The sequence below is a fragment of the Dermacentor silvarum genome, chromosome 3, assembly GCF_013339745.2.
Source record: "Dermacentor silvarum isolate Dsil-2018 chromosome 3, BIME_Dsil_1.4, whole genome shotgun sequence".
Classification (NCBI taxonomy): Eukaryota; Metazoa; Arthropoda; class Arachnida; order Ixodida; family Ixodidae; genus Dermacentor; species Dermacentor silvarum.
Window position 1 is genome coordinate 227,716,867 of NC_051156.1, and position 15,337 is coordinate 227,732,203.

At 49.5% G+C, this 15,337-nt stretch overlaps 1 protein-coding gene across 1 annotated transcript in view; it reads right to left on the reverse strand.

The window, feature by feature from the left end:
• Window positions 1-12,153: 12,153 nt before the first annotated feature.
• LOC119445251 (uncharacterized) overlaps window positions 12,154-15,337 on the reverse strand; it is a 50,514-nt gene continuing 47,330 nt past the window's right edge. The window contains exon 7 of the mRNA XM_049664454.1: window positions 12,154-12,335. Within this exon, the coding sequence (XP_049520411.1) occupies window positions 12,241-12,335 (95 nt within the window). The 3' untranslated portion in view covers window positions 12,154-12,240. The remainder of the gene's footprint in view (window positions 12,336-15,337) is intronic.

Consider the following 15,337-nt stretch of genomic DNA (forward strand, 5'->3'; position numbering starts at 1 on the left):
GAACCCAAAGCCACACTAGCGAGCCAGGAGCATAGGATGCAGGAGCATGTGAAGTTTCTCGATGGTGCTTCTGGCGTTGCTGGTCTTCTGACGTAAATATACGGCATAGCTTGCGACACTCTTCAGCGTGTGCAGCAGCTTCAGACAAGGTAGTGGTTTCTGTGTTGTCAGGCCGGTACGGAAGGATAGTGTCCATTGTGGAAAAAGGTTGGCGTCCGTACAGGAGAAAGAAGGGCGAAAATCCCGCGGTCGTCTGCGTGGTGGTATTATAAGAGTAAGTCAGAAATGGTAGAACATGGTCCCATTTGGTTTGGTCGGATGCAACGTACATGGCCAGCATGTCGCCAAGAGTTCGATTAAAGCGCTCGGTCATGCCATTGGTCTGCGGATGGTATGCAGTAGTGGTGCGATGAATAATGCGGCATTTTTGAGGAGAGCCTCGATGACGTCGGAGAGGAAGACGCGGCCTCTGTCACTGAGTAATTCCCTGGGAGCTCCATGGCGAAGGATGATGTGGCGCAGGAGAAACAAGGCGACGTCACGTGCAGAAGCGCTGGACAAAGGGGAAGTTTCCGCATAGCGCGTAAGATGGTCGATGGCCACGATTACCCAGCGGTTGCCGTCTGATGTGGTTGGCAAAGGTCCATAAATGTCGATGCCTACTCGATCAAAAGCACGTGCTGGGCAAGGCAAAGGCTGCAACGGAGCGGTTGAACGACGAGGGGGATCTTTGCGGCGTTGGCAAACGAGACAGGAGCGGACATAATGACGGATGAATCGGTACATCCCTCGCCAGTAGTAACGAAGGCGTAGACGCGCGTATGTCTTTAGTACACCGGCATGTGCGCACTGGGGATCGTCGTGGAACGCTGCACAAATATCCGAACGTAGATGTCGAGGGATGACAAGCAACCATTTGCGGCCGTCCGGGAGGTAGTTACGACGGTATAAGAGCCCGTCGCGAATGGAGAAGTGATGGGCTTGGCGACGTAAGGCGCGATTGGTAGCGGTTCTCGATGCGGTGGACAACAAACTGAGCATTGACACAATCCAAGGGTCTTTCTTCTGCTCCAGAAGGATATCCGTGGCAGCAAGGGAAGACTCGGACAATGGGGCCTTCGGGGAGGTAACCTCGTCTGTCAGTGGCGAACGAGACAAGGCATCCGCATCCGAGTGTTTTCGGCCAGAACGGTACAGCACTCGAATGTCGTACTCCTGCAGTCGAAGCGCCCATCGAGCAAGACGACCGGATGGTTCTTTTAAGGACGACAGCCAGCACAGCGAATGGTGATCAGTAATCACGTCAAATGGGCGGCCATAGAGATACGGGCGGAATTTGGTTATGGCCCAAATTATAGCCAGGCACTCTTTTTCAGTTACTGAATAGTTCAATTCAGGTTTAGTGAGTGCACGACTGGCGAAGGCGACGACGTACTCATCGAAGCCAACCTTTCTCTGAGCAAGAACGGCACCAAGGCCGACGCCACTGGCATCCGTGTGAATTTCTGTTGGAGCGCTTGGGTCGAAATGGCGCAGGATTGGGGGAGACGTCAAGAGACGACGCAGCTTCGTGAATGCCGCATCGCAATCTGGTGACCAGGTCGACAAGTTGTGGTCACCACCAAGAAGCTGCGTCAAAGGTGCTATTATGGTGGCGAAATTGCGGATGAAACGGCGGAAGTATGACGCTAACCCAATGAAGCTGCGCAGGTCTTTCAAGGTATTTGGTCGCGGAAACTGGGCAACAGCTTGTAGTTTCGCCGGATCAGGGAGTACACCTTCTTTCGACACGACATGTCCGAGGATGACCAGCTGCCGGGCGGCGAAGCGACACTTCTTCAAGTTAAGCTGGAGGCCAGCATCAGCTACGCATGTGAGGACGCGTTCAAGTCGAAGTAAGTGGGAAGGAAAGTCCGGTGAAAAGATAACAATGTCGTCCAGGTAACACAGGCATATCTGCCATTTGAGGCCGCGCAAGATGTTGTCCATCATTCTTTCAAATGTGGCAGGCGCATTACATAGGCCAAATGGCATCACGGTGAATTCAAATAAACCGTCGGGTGTGATGAAGGCCGTTTTTGGGCGGTCTGACTCAGCCACAGGCACTTGCCAATACCCGGATCGCAAGTCTAAAGATGAGAAGAATTCGGCTCCTTGGAGGCAGTCTAGCGCGTCGTCAATGCGAGGTAGTGGATAAACGTCCTTGCGGGTGATCTTATTGAGGCGCCTGTAGTCCACGCAAAAGCGAATTGTGCCATCTTTCTTTTTGACAAGCACAACAGGAGAAGCCCAGGGACCGTGCGAAGGTTGTATGACACCGCGTTGGAGCATGTCTCCAACGTGCTCAGCGATGACGTCACGCTCCGTGGCGGATACACGATACGGCCTCTGGCGTAAAGGCGCATGGTTGCCGGTGTCGATGTGATGGACAACAGTGGAAGTGCGACCTAAGCGAGATGGTTGGAGATCGAATGAAGTGCGAAAGCGGTCAAGGAGATTGGCGATGTGGGCGTGCTGACTTGGAGTGCGGTTGGGATCAATACATCGGGAAAATGTTGGGTCACATGGCGGCGTCGGAGGAGAAACTTGAAGGGCCATAGCGTCAACCTGAGGAGAATCCGGGTCGTCAGGCACATCATAAAGGAAGCTTGGCTCGATTGCATCAGCATAACCAAGACACTCATCGTGGAGCAGTCTAGCAGTGCAAGGAAACAGGTTCGATACATAAAGTGCGCTGGAACCTTGTCGAATGGCAAGAAGGGCAAAAGGAAGCAAGAAGGGATGACGGCGAGCAACAAGTTTAGACGGCGTGAAAAGAACTGTGGAGTCGGAAAACCCAACGCAGGATACTGGCACAAGTGCGGCAGAGTATGGAGGAATCTCGGTGTCGGCGGTGACGAGCACACGACCGGAAGCGTCATCAGTGTCTTCAAAAACGTTGGGGCCGAATGGCGACAGAGCGAGTTCAGCACGGGCACAATCTATAACGGCACGATGAGATGACAGAAAGTCCCATCCTAAAATCATGGCATGGGAGCAGCGGGGCAGAATAGCAAACTCAGCACGGTATAAAGTGCCGCTTATAAGAACACGCACGGTACACTTCCCTAAGGGTTCAATCGGCGCCGCGCTTGCTGTGCGTAATGAAACAGCAGAATATGGCGTCGCGACTTTTCTTAGTTGAAGACGAAGCTGATTCGAAATCACTGATATTGCTGCTCCCGTGTCTACAAGCGCATGGACGACAATGTCTTCGGCATAAACTTCAAGGACGTTCGCAGGAAAAAAATTAGGTCTTGAGCAGTTCGTTGAGATCGCAGTTCTTGCCTCCGGAACTGCGTTCCTTAGTTTTCCTCTCGGAGAGCTTCAGGGCGGCGGACAAGCGGCGACAGAGAACGCCGACGGGGTGACGGAGACCGACGGGTATTTAGGGTTCGGGAAGCAGGAGGTGAGGCTTCCAATTGCTGAGCGACAGAAGCGGAACGGAACGAAGAGTCGAAACCGTTGCTTGGTGCCCTCGGAGAATCCGAAGGATACCACCCGCGCCGGCGGCAAAACCGTGCTACATGCCCAGGCAGGCCGCAAAAATAACAGATAGGGCGGTTGTCATGAGTGCGCCATGGATTGAGATTAGCGGGCTGAGACTGATGGATATATTGGCGAGGTGGGCGCACGGGCTGCTGTGGCGGCCAGTAGCTGCTTGGAGGCGCATATGTTGCAGCCACTTGCGGAGGTGAGGGAAAAGCGCTGGTAAGTCTGGATTGAATAGATGCAGAAGGAGGCCTTGGATTTGCGACAACGGCAGCGTAGGTAAGTGGAACAGGCGTAGGAGGCGGTTGATGAGCAAGTGGCACGGCGCTAGCGACTTGGTCTGGTATCACCTGACGGAGATCAGGAGACAAGGGTGACTCCGACACCTCACTGGCGGGCAGAGGAGAGAGCTGGCGGGCCACTTCTTCTCGTACAAATTGCTTGATTTGGTCGAAGATTGCTGTACCGGAAGAAGTAGCACTGACACCGTCACCCAGAGCTGAAAGCGCGACGTCCGGAGCGGAAGCTCGGCGCGTAGAAAGCCGTTGTTTGCGTAGCTCTTCATAGCTCTGGCAAAGCGAGGTGAGGTCGTTGACCTTCTGAGGATTCTTTGCCAAGAGCATTTGGAAGGCGTCATCGTCTATGCCTTTCAATATGTTCTTAATTTTGTCAGCCTCGGACATATCTGGGTTGATACGCCGGAAAATGTCAACTACATCTTCAATGTAGCAGGTAAAGCTTTCGCCCGTTTGTTGGGCACGACAGCGAAGCTGTTGTTCAGCCCGAAGTTTACGCACAGCAGGGCGACCGAATACTTCTTGAAGTTTCGTTCTGAATGCTGTCCAGGTAGAAAAGTCAGCCTCATGGTTGCGGAACCAAAGATGGGCGACCCCGGACAGGTAGAACGGTACGTAACCAAGCTTGTCAGTGTCATTCCATTTGTTGTGGGTACTCACTCGGTCGTACGATGACAGCCAGTCCTCTACATCATGATCGTCAGTGCCATTGAATACGGGAGGATCCCGTTGGCGTGGCGCACCAGGACAGACGACCGAAGGCGGTGCCGCGGGTGGATCCGTAGGACGAGTCTCCTCAGGCATGGGAGATGTGACAGGGATTGTCCGGCTGCGGAGATCCAGGTTTGCAACAGGCCCAGCACCTTCCACCAAATGTTACGAAGCACTTGGGGAAGTCAGCGTTCGCGACTAGCACGATAAAGTAGCGAGAGGTAGCACAGCCGATCGAGCACGACACAAGGCTTATCTCTCTCGTACACATCCCCACTGCTCCTTATTTCACAGTACAATATATATATATATATATATATATATATATATACGGGGGATTCACGGTTACCCGAATGATCCCCCGGTATTTCGCCCATTTATCATCATTCACTTCCTGGATATGCGGTGAGTTTTTTTTATGCGCGTGCATCGTTACCGTTGGGTGTTAATCAATACAGTTTCTGCCTGCGTGATCTTTTATGTTTGCGGCACAATGCCGCGCAACTGTTGCGTGTCGCTGTGTACGACGAATGCTTCGAAGGACCCCCAAATTCGCTACCACGAGTTCCCTAGCGACGCAGGGCAACATGGCTGCGAAACATTTCCTGGGAGGGACCGGGCGGAAAAGGAACATTATGGCAGTCAAATGACAGGCCATTGGTGTGTGCTCTGCATTTTACAGAGCGCGACTACAAGGCGACCGCCAAGTTGAGGGTGCTTTTGCCAACTGCGGTGCCGACAGTGTTCCCCGGTTATTCCAGCTACATGAGCACGAGGACCACGCCAGTTCCAAGGAAGAAGCGACCGCGCTTGAAAAGAAGAGATGATGATCCGCAGTCACGGGCAAAATGCGCGGGCACTGTTGCTTCACATGACGAGCCTGCAGTTAGTCAAAACAGCTTACCGCCTGAAAGCAATGAAACCGTAATGCCTAATAACACCGAACCAGTGGTTGAAACCTGTGGTGAAATGGCGTCATTTGCAAATGCATCATGCCAAACTTCTCTCGAGCTTGAAAAAATGACAGAAGAATCTAAAAAAACAAAGCGCCGCCTTCAAGCGAAGGTCGCGCTTCTTGCTGCGAGAGAGCTGTCCAGCGAACTTGAATTCTTGGGTAGCTGGTCTGAAACGAGGGCTGACATAGAACTAGCTCCAATTGCTTATTTGGCTGGCTACCTAGTGCGTGCTTGTAAAAAGAATGTAAGGGCGCCTTCTTTTCAAAAATAGAATAATAGATGTGGATATCATAACGAGCCATGTTTCGGCACTTCATTTGTGATGGGCGCGGTTCTTGCTCAAAAAATGAAGGTCCTCTTTAGAATACGTACTGATATATCACTTCGGAGGGTGGTGATTTGGGCTAGTTGGAATTCAGTCATACTGGTTACTTAGCGCACTTGCAACAAAATGGTTACCAAACAAGGAAATGACAAAGACGGAGCGCTTTGTTCCAACTAAGTTTGTCCCCTCCTTGGTGTTTGAACCTTGTGTTTCGAGTGCGTTAATAACCTAAAAACCAGTATCACGTACTGATAGTATGAAATGCCTATTACTCATTCCTCTCTTTTGAAATTGCCTTTGACACAGGTGCAGTGCAAGGCTTGCAAAGCTCAGCTGCAGCTTCAATTGACGCTCTGTAGTTTTCAAACGATGCTCTGTGCGGGCTAATCGAGAACATTAGCAACGGCAACCTCAGATACCCTAAGATGGAAATTATTGGCATTTGCAAACTCATATGCGTCTTTATTAATAGGGTAATGAAGCTACCAGAAGTGAGAAGCGGCAAAATTTGTGACCTCCTATCGTCACTTCCGCACCTGTTGCAATGCCGGGAGCTGACTTGCGTATAGGGGGGGCACGCCATGGAAGTCTGCGACGTTTTCCTGAGAAAGATCTTGCAATGGGTTCTTGCAAACTGGGCAGGAGATGTTAAACTGTCAGTTGAGCGACTTCTACGCCTGGCGCAAAAGCCTCTCGCCAGGAAAGTACTGTGCCTGTGATGTATACAACATATATATATATATATATATATATATATATATATATATATATATATATATATATACTGTAAAGGGGGTTTATTTGGGTCGTAGAGCGGCAGCGAGAAACGCAGCACCAGCAGGTAGGGCGTAGCCAGAGAGCAAACTGGGTACGAGCCACACGATGGCAACGGGGCTGTTCAGCGTGCCGATCTTCTTCCTCACTATATATATATATATATATATATATATATATATATATATATATATATATATAGTATTCTTTTATTGCGATAGCAATTATATGGACACTTCAACCGGATTTCTGCCGTCGTCGTCACCGTCGCCGTCGCCGTGAGGTTCCCTATAGATAAAATCTTCGCCGCGCGCCGTATGCCCGAGCGGAAGCGTGCGGGGACGCGCGCTATCACGGAGAGCGAACGCACTCAATCTCCTACGCGCAAGCAAGGAAGCGGGAAGCCAGCGCCGGAGGGAGCGGGGGGGGGGGGGGGGGGGGCACTTTTACTCTGCCAACAACCGCGCTCGTCGCTCGCCGGCCGCACTGTCTCTTATCTCCACACGGCTCTGACCTTTTCTATGCGCTGTGCATTCGCCGCTCAGTTTCCGTTGAAGCGATAGACCGCACGTGCCTTCGCCCGCTGCGACGTATATGCGCTTGCTGCCAGCGTTTTGACAGTCGTCTGCGGTCATTCAGTGTGATCTATTTATGTTTGCTTGTGCGCGCTCACAACACGCTTGTTCATTCAGTTAGTAATAGTCGGGCCACATTTTCCAACGCACGCTACACATGCAATGCTGCCCGGATCGGCAGTGCAGCGCTACAGGTGTGTCCCTTCGCACGCGCTGCCCACGGGAAGCGCTTCTCATCAACACCACCGTTTCACACGCGCCTTCTCGTGGTCATCGAGTCTCTCTTCATGTCGGTCTACTTACGCCGCAGCACACCTGCTTACTTAATCAGCTCATGTTTACTACAATTCATTTTGCTACCAAAGCCGCTCACCTTACTTCGTGTCACATTGCTGTGTTGCTATCGCATTCATTGCTTCGCCCTTAGGGCGAAACTGTGACATTTTTTTTTCCTACACGGACAATCAAGCAGTTATAACTTCCCTGTTGCTCTCAACGTCTTCTTTTTTCTAGAGTGAAAAACAACATCATCAACAAGCGAACTTGTCAACAAGTGGCTGTGCTGTTGCAGAAATAACTGTTGCATAAACGAACATCTTCAAGGGTGTACAGCGCAACGGCAACAAAAGAGGAAACAAAGAGACGCGGACAATCCGAACTAGCCCAATCAATCACTTTAGTCATAAACGAACGTTTGCTATATTTTGGTGGAAACATAGCCGACCTGGTACATTTGATAGTCACGCTTACTAATATGATTGCCGCCCTTTAAATACCGGCGAGAGCACGCGAGCTGCGCTGCCACGCCGCGATCCGCCGCAAATATCTCCGGCTGCTCTCCCCCTACCGGTGGCACCGCTGCGGTGGCCTGGAACACTAGGCGAGCTACCGTCTCATACGGCAGGCCGCATACGGCAGGCCGCACATGTGCGTTTTCATCGAGTGGCCGTGGTAGTACGCAACGATGCCGGCAGCGCGAGCCCTCAGCAGCACGTCGCGCTCATCGGAGCTTAAATCACTGAAATCGAGCCCAGGGTCGCGAGCAAATGTGTCGTTGTCAGTGTCGTCAACAAGGTCCACTGCGACGAGCGTCGACGGTGCGGTGCACGCTTTTCCTTCCGCCTTCGCACTGCCGTCGGCTCTACTTGGCTCCGTTTCTGGCCGCGCGTCTGCGTTTTCCGCAAAAAAGCCGTAGCGCCGTCTGCGGACGGCGCTTTCTCAACGGCGGCACAACGTCATGAGACCATGACGTCACCACTCCGCGCTCGGGAAGGCGGGCGATTTGAATGGCGGTAAAGGTACGCGGACGCTTTAGACTTTCTCATAAAATAAGTCTTTTCTTGGCAGAAAAAAGCCGTTTCAAGATTTCTGTGATCGTATGGTAACATTCCACGTTGACTTAATATTTGTCTTTGGTGTCCCTTTAAAGAGGTGGGAATTTCATTGGGCAGTGCATTGGGCTGGCTAGAGACAGGATTTCCAGGCCGACCTCTCCTCCCTTCTCTTCATTAAAATCTACTCCTCCTCAGCCGCTGTACGTCGTGCAGACTTCCTGTCGGATCAGTCGATTTCGGTGCAGTGCTCTTGACTGCTCCGCGTTCGAGATCCGCTACCGATCTACCGTTGGAACAGGCGTCACTTAACGAGATCATAGTGGTTTGACTAGGATTTACTCCGCATCAATCATTGGAATTCTGACAGGAGTTCGGCATTAGCGAGTGCATATAACAGTGCACGAAAAACTGCGCATATTTCACGAGAATGTTTCTGTGTGCACAGGACTGACACTCACGTGGCACTTGCTTTTTTAGTGAGGCATACAATCGGTGGTTGCTCAGTATGGTGCTTAAAAATGAATATAAAATAAATTGTGGGATTTTACCTGCCAAAATCACTATCTGATTCTCATCGTAGCAGGGGTCTCCAGATTTATTTTGACCACCTGAGTTTCTTTAACGCGCATGGTGTACCTATGCATGGTACACAGGCGTTTTTGCACTTCGCCCCCTGATTATCGATCTCTGTCCCCCGAAAGCATGGAAAATAAAATAAAAGCGGGGAAATCCGTTCCTACTGATTTGCAATAACGGGCTTAAATTAAGCCACTTAAAAATAAAAGAATGGTTGCAAAATAAGACCCAGAGCGCTTGTTTTGAAGGTGAGAAAGCCAATTGGAAAAAGAAAATGTGGGCACGGTAACTCCTGGTGTCATATGGTCCGGTCAGCGAGGTCAGAGGGTCCTCGCGTAGACAGTTTATTTGATTACGTATGATGTATGTCGATGTGGGACAAGGTTGGCCAGGTCCGGAAAGTGCCCGGATAATGGAGGGTGAATATGATGGTAATGACGGCAAGGTCGGTGTGGGTACAGCCAACTACTTCGCAATCAGGGCGGTAGGCTTGTGACTGTAAACAGCTGCAAATGGTTTGTGAAGGATGAGGCAGCTGTGGCCGCCAGGCTCGGATGACTCGACGGACCAGACCGTCACAGCCGCTGCGACAAGCAACCGATCTCGAAAGCAAACAGAGCAGCGTCGAGGCAAGCACATCATTGTTTACAAATGAACAGAGTTGTAGGAGAGACCACGGAGGAAAGCAAACAACTGGAGATGTACGTTCATTTGTAAAACTACCGTTACGCCGTTACGCGAACGATCATACTAAAAGCAAAAATAATAATGCCTGCAAAAAGAAAAAAAAAAGAATTGACAAGCAGACAAAACGGAAAACTAATAGGAGAAGAAAAAAAGCAGGAATCAGTACAGCGGGAATCGAACTCGCGAACCTCTGGGCGGCATGTATGGCCCAGCATAGCCGGGAGGCACACGCAAGCACGAATCCACCGCGACGAGGGTAACACGACCCGAGACTATTTAGGCGATCAAACCGATGCCCCAGGCGCCTGCGTGGTGTAGGGCAAAGCAAAATTTAAATTCATCTCGCACTTTTGTTAAAAGGGGGAAACATTAAAACCACAATAAAACGGCATGAGCGCTCTTCGAAACATCACCTTCGAGGTCTCTGAAGACAGCTGCGAGAGTAAACATCAAGCAATGAAGGTTGCCAAGCAAATGGTCATATCATGCAGCCGTGAGGTCGGGTACGCGGCCACTGTGGGCCGGAGGCGGCAGTGTCTCATATCAGTGCTCCAACTGTCAGAAAGCAACGCCGGACACGGAAATTGTCGCTTGACGCAACCTTGCGCGGCAGCCGTCCCAGTCGCTAGAGCGTGGAGCCAGCCACGACCCCCAACCAATGGCAGAGTATATCATGAGGCCTACAAGGCCAATCTTCGCTTTACCGACTACCAAGACGTTGGGAATTGAAGAATCCGCCACCACGACTCCTAGGCAGGTGATTAGCGAATAGCCATGCAAGTCTGTGCCTCTCAGAATGCGGAGCCAGCGATGGCCCCCGGCTTCCTATCGAAATGCGGCCGCCGTGGCCGAGATTCGATCCCGCGAGCTCTTGCTATAGCACCGCTACGCCATAGCCACTACGGCGGGTAATATGGCACATATGAGTAAAGAAAACATAGACAAGGGATTTTTCTGCATGTTTCTACATAGCAGACTGTCAACTTCGGCTGCTACTGAAGTGCTGATTGGCTGGGCTGAGATTCGAGCGAGAACGAAGCTGGCTGCCACCTCGATCGTACAGCTCCGGCCATTTACCGCCGGCCGAGATCGACAGTCCACTAGGTGGGCACTACCCCTCCTGGACAAAGATAGTGAACAAGAAACAATATAGAGACACCAAGAAGGACAACATGTATCATGAGGAACCCCCCTTTGTCACCTGCAAAGATGAACTGCGTAAGAGCGAAATATATTCGATTCTGCAGGATCGTATAAAATTATGAATCTACGCGGCATTGTTTTCTTCTACCAAAATGACAGAAGAGCGAGCCCTCATGAAAAGGTTGATTTGTTATTTTATTTAGTGCATGCCTCTCATACTATAGAAGACAGCTCAGTTACATTATGTATCGCTTTTAATGTTGGTTCTTATTGCAAGAGAGTAGAGAGCTGGGTTAATTGGTAGGCTCATTGTAAAATAGCGCGAACAAGCGGACGCAGAAGGCTAAGCGGGCATGTGTGGTGTCTAGGTGTTCTGTATCCGTTTGTTTTCGCTCATTTACAATGAATTGGTTCGTATTACCGGCCGGTATATGTAGCAAACGTGAAAAACGCATATTTTGTTGAAATATGCCACACATATCGGATAGATGCATGTTGAAGGCAGCATCTCCTTGTACGTCGAGAAAGTAACTGTCTTCTCATGTTTCTTGGCTTAAACAATCGCTTGCTTTGCTTAATAACAGGCAAAATTTCAACATCGTGGGGTAGACTAGCATGTTACATTCTCAATTTTCGTTACAATTTGTGTTCCTTCGAAGCGCATTTCGCTGCAGCTGTTCATCGTCTGTGACGAAGATCTAGATCAAATCAGTGTCAATTTTCTCGAAATCTAACGGCAAGATTAATACGAAACAAATCTATACAATTCCGTATGAATCATCCGCGGGATGAATATTTTACGCAATCGGTTCCGAGTTAATTTCGGAAGAAAAAAAGACTGAATACAATCTGCATTATAATATACAATGAATCTGAAGAGGATATAGATAAATGCAATTACGCGCTTTTAATTAAGCGTGTACAATGGCGGTTTCTTCCCCAGGTCAACTCGGATATTTATTACGTGAAGTCACTGTTGGCTTATCATAGCCACGCAAAGCTAAGTGTCATCACCATCATCGTGTACGTTTTTCGGCAAACGTTAATTGAAACATTTGCACAGCGCTATTATCCCAAGGGCATGCCCTACCATAGACAAACGGAAACGACAAACTGCGTCAGTAAAGCCAGTCAATTCGACGGAATAAGACTTTTAAAATGTACAAATTCGGTTCCTTTTTTCCCTTAATTTGTGTCTCTTCGGCAGAACAGCAACAGCAACAAAGCGTGAGTTAAATGAAGACATGCAAGAAATCAAATGATGCTCGGGTGTGTCACTTTATTGCTCTATTGTGGCACTTCCTCGACGTGTAGAGAAGTACGTAGGCAACGTCATTCCGAAATGAAGCCGCCAGCAGCAAATGCGATGTTTTCGGAATCCTCTCCGGGGAGGTAGTGCACTTTCCACATATTCGTGTGCACGAGCACTGAAACAGATGCATGGGTATTCAGTTAGTAGGACGTCTTACAATTCGCAAGGTCCCGGATAGCATGGATGATGATTTAAAGAACGATAAAAAAAACGGGGCGACAACCTGTGGCGGTCGAAATGAAAGTAATCGGAAGCCAAACGCCGGTGTGAGAAAGCCGCCAGTAATTTTGGTGGTGACTTATATTCACACACGCGCACATATATTTGAGTAAGTTCTCTTTGCAATACGCAACAAATTTATTTCAACGTTTCTACTGGTGTGTTTTTCAACATCATCATCATCATGTGCATGTTTTTCAACATGCACTTACGCAAATACCGATACAGTTACCGTTACACTTACGATACAGTTAAAAACTCGTGTGAGTTTTTTAAAGTTGCAAATTCTAATCACTGTGTCACGGGCGCGCATTTTCTTGAGATGGAGACAATACCAATCTAGCAAAAACCACCCGCTATAAGAAATCAAGATAAAACTCGAAACAGGTGTGCGCTGTAATATTAGGCAAACCAAGTCAAGTGTCCAATAACGATATATCCAGACCACGATGCGTCTTGAGCCACACTGCGAACATAAGCAGCAGATTTCCTCCTAAAGACCACGGCCGCTTTACACAAACGAACCGTTATAGCATACTAGAAAAAAAATCAGACTTTTGCTTTTGAGAGCGAACGAAATGCAGTGGTTAGCAGCAGGGTTAACACGCATCTCTTCTGATAAATATATTTAGTCAAGCACTTTATAACGCATACCATTAATAGAGTGTTGCCACCATAATATGATCTGTAGAGACTGCTCCTTCAGTTGACAATCTCAGTTTCAGTCCCATTATTCATCGCACAAATAAAATTTGCCTTTCCACTTTGGCGTATAGCGAACGAAAATAAGTGGCGACAATTAAGTAGTCCTCAGCGCGAAGCAACCTCGCCGCATATGCGCATGACATATTCCACTTATGAGGACGGTTTACTGCCTGATGTGTGCACCATGATGATCATGTTCAAGCAATACTGGTCCGGGAGCATACCTTTGTTAGGCTTTAAGCGAACTTATGGAAGCACAGATATGTGTTGCCGGCCATGATTTGGTATGAGACCGGCAGCTTACCGCTGTCATTGAAAACAAAAATGTAGAATCAATGCATTCAACCGGCCGGTAACATCAAATACGGGACAGAAGCTTGGAGGGCAACAACGAAGTTTGAGAAGTTAGGACTGTGCAACTAGCATTGGAACGAAAAATGTTAGGTGCAACGGAAAGACAGTGGTGTGGGTTAGAGAGCCATGTTTGTTGACGAAAGCTTTTGGGGTAGCTTTTGGGGCTCCCGCTAAATCGATGAAATAGCTTACCCGACGCAAAACCCAAACACTGTTTCTGTCTTGCGCATGCGCAGTAGCTTCGACGCTATTTCTTTGGGGCCCCAATACGTTTGAGGCCCCTATTCTAAATCTCTAATAATTGCTGGGGTTTTACGTGCCAAAACCATGATATGATTTGGAGGCATGACGCAGTGGGGGAATCCGGATTATTTTTGGCCCACTCGGTTTCTTTAACGTACACCTAAGTACAGGGGTGTTCCTGCATTTCGCCTTGATCGAAATGCAGCCGCCGTGACCGGAAATCAAACCCGTGTCATCGAGCCAGCTGTACGGCACCTCAAGCTAAGCTAACACGGTGGGTGAAGTTCATGTGACGTGGTGCACTGATGTCATCGTGGCAAACATCTTTCGACATTGGCAGAATCGGAGTATCTGCATCCACGACGTTACGGACAAACCATCTAGAATTAAAAGCACCAGAACCCACCTTTGGCTCGAGGTCTTGCTCCCATTCTTTTTTATACGTTCTCGCATACTTGGCCAACTTCCCCATGGTTAGATTCTCCTCGCTGGGGAGGATCTGATCTTATGTCCAACCTATCGAAATGAATCTCGAATCTAAGCACGAAGAAAAATTCATCTAGCTGGAAAAGGAAAATGACAGTAAAGCTTCGCGCCAGAAACGTGGAATAGGTTGAAAGCTGTGCCTGGCGCGATACTTCATCCGGAAGACATGGCCATGAACCCACAGGAGCGTGTCATCCACCCGTGCTTCCCTTCGTTCATGTCGGTTCCACGATCGCCCGATGGCCCCGACCCTATGTTATTGCTCTCCCTTCCTGGGCATAGCCATGTTAGTACAGTGTACTGTGAAAAGACCACTACCCCCAGCTTCATCCCGATGCCCGGGGACCTGGTGCATAACGGTCAAGCGGGGTGTAAGTTTAAGTGCATCAAAGATCAAAGCCACCGGCTCAGACAACAGCGGAGAGAGTGTAGAAAACGCGGGGGGGGGGGGGGGGGGGGGGGTCATTTCGCGAACGCACACACGCACAGCCACGCGGCCGGCTCAGTCAGCGAAAACACAGCCTTCGAGATTTGCTTCTACCCGATCACAACCAACTCTGGAGCGTGGATTAGGGCACCACATATAGCCCAAACAAAGCCAAGTCGCAGATTTTCAGTAGCCCAAATATAGCCACATAGCCAACTCGTCCAAGTCGACGCCAAAACATTTTTCCCGTAGCCCAATTTGGCTATATATAGCCAAACCTGGCAACACTGTGTGCTCGTTCGCTCAGTGACGCCGAGGGACGCCGACGCTCAACGCAGGGAAGGGCGCCTGAGAGCTGCGCTCTCAAAATACAAGGTTATGTTATACTGCGCTGGCCTGTTTAAACTTGGTGTGATTTCCTATACCACGTTTGCGTCCTTTTAGTGTTACTGAGATCTGAATTCACCGGCACAAAATGAATAAAAAAAGTTATCTGCGTCTCTACGTGCTCCACTGGCTATATGACGTCCAAGCACACAACGTGCTACGTTAGTCCACGGAACGGACGGTGGCCTCACGGCAATGTCATAGTATATTATCGCGATAGCAATTATATGGACACTCTGAGCGAATTCTTGCCGCCGCCGTCGTCGGCATCGTTGTGAGGCTCCGCATATATTTAG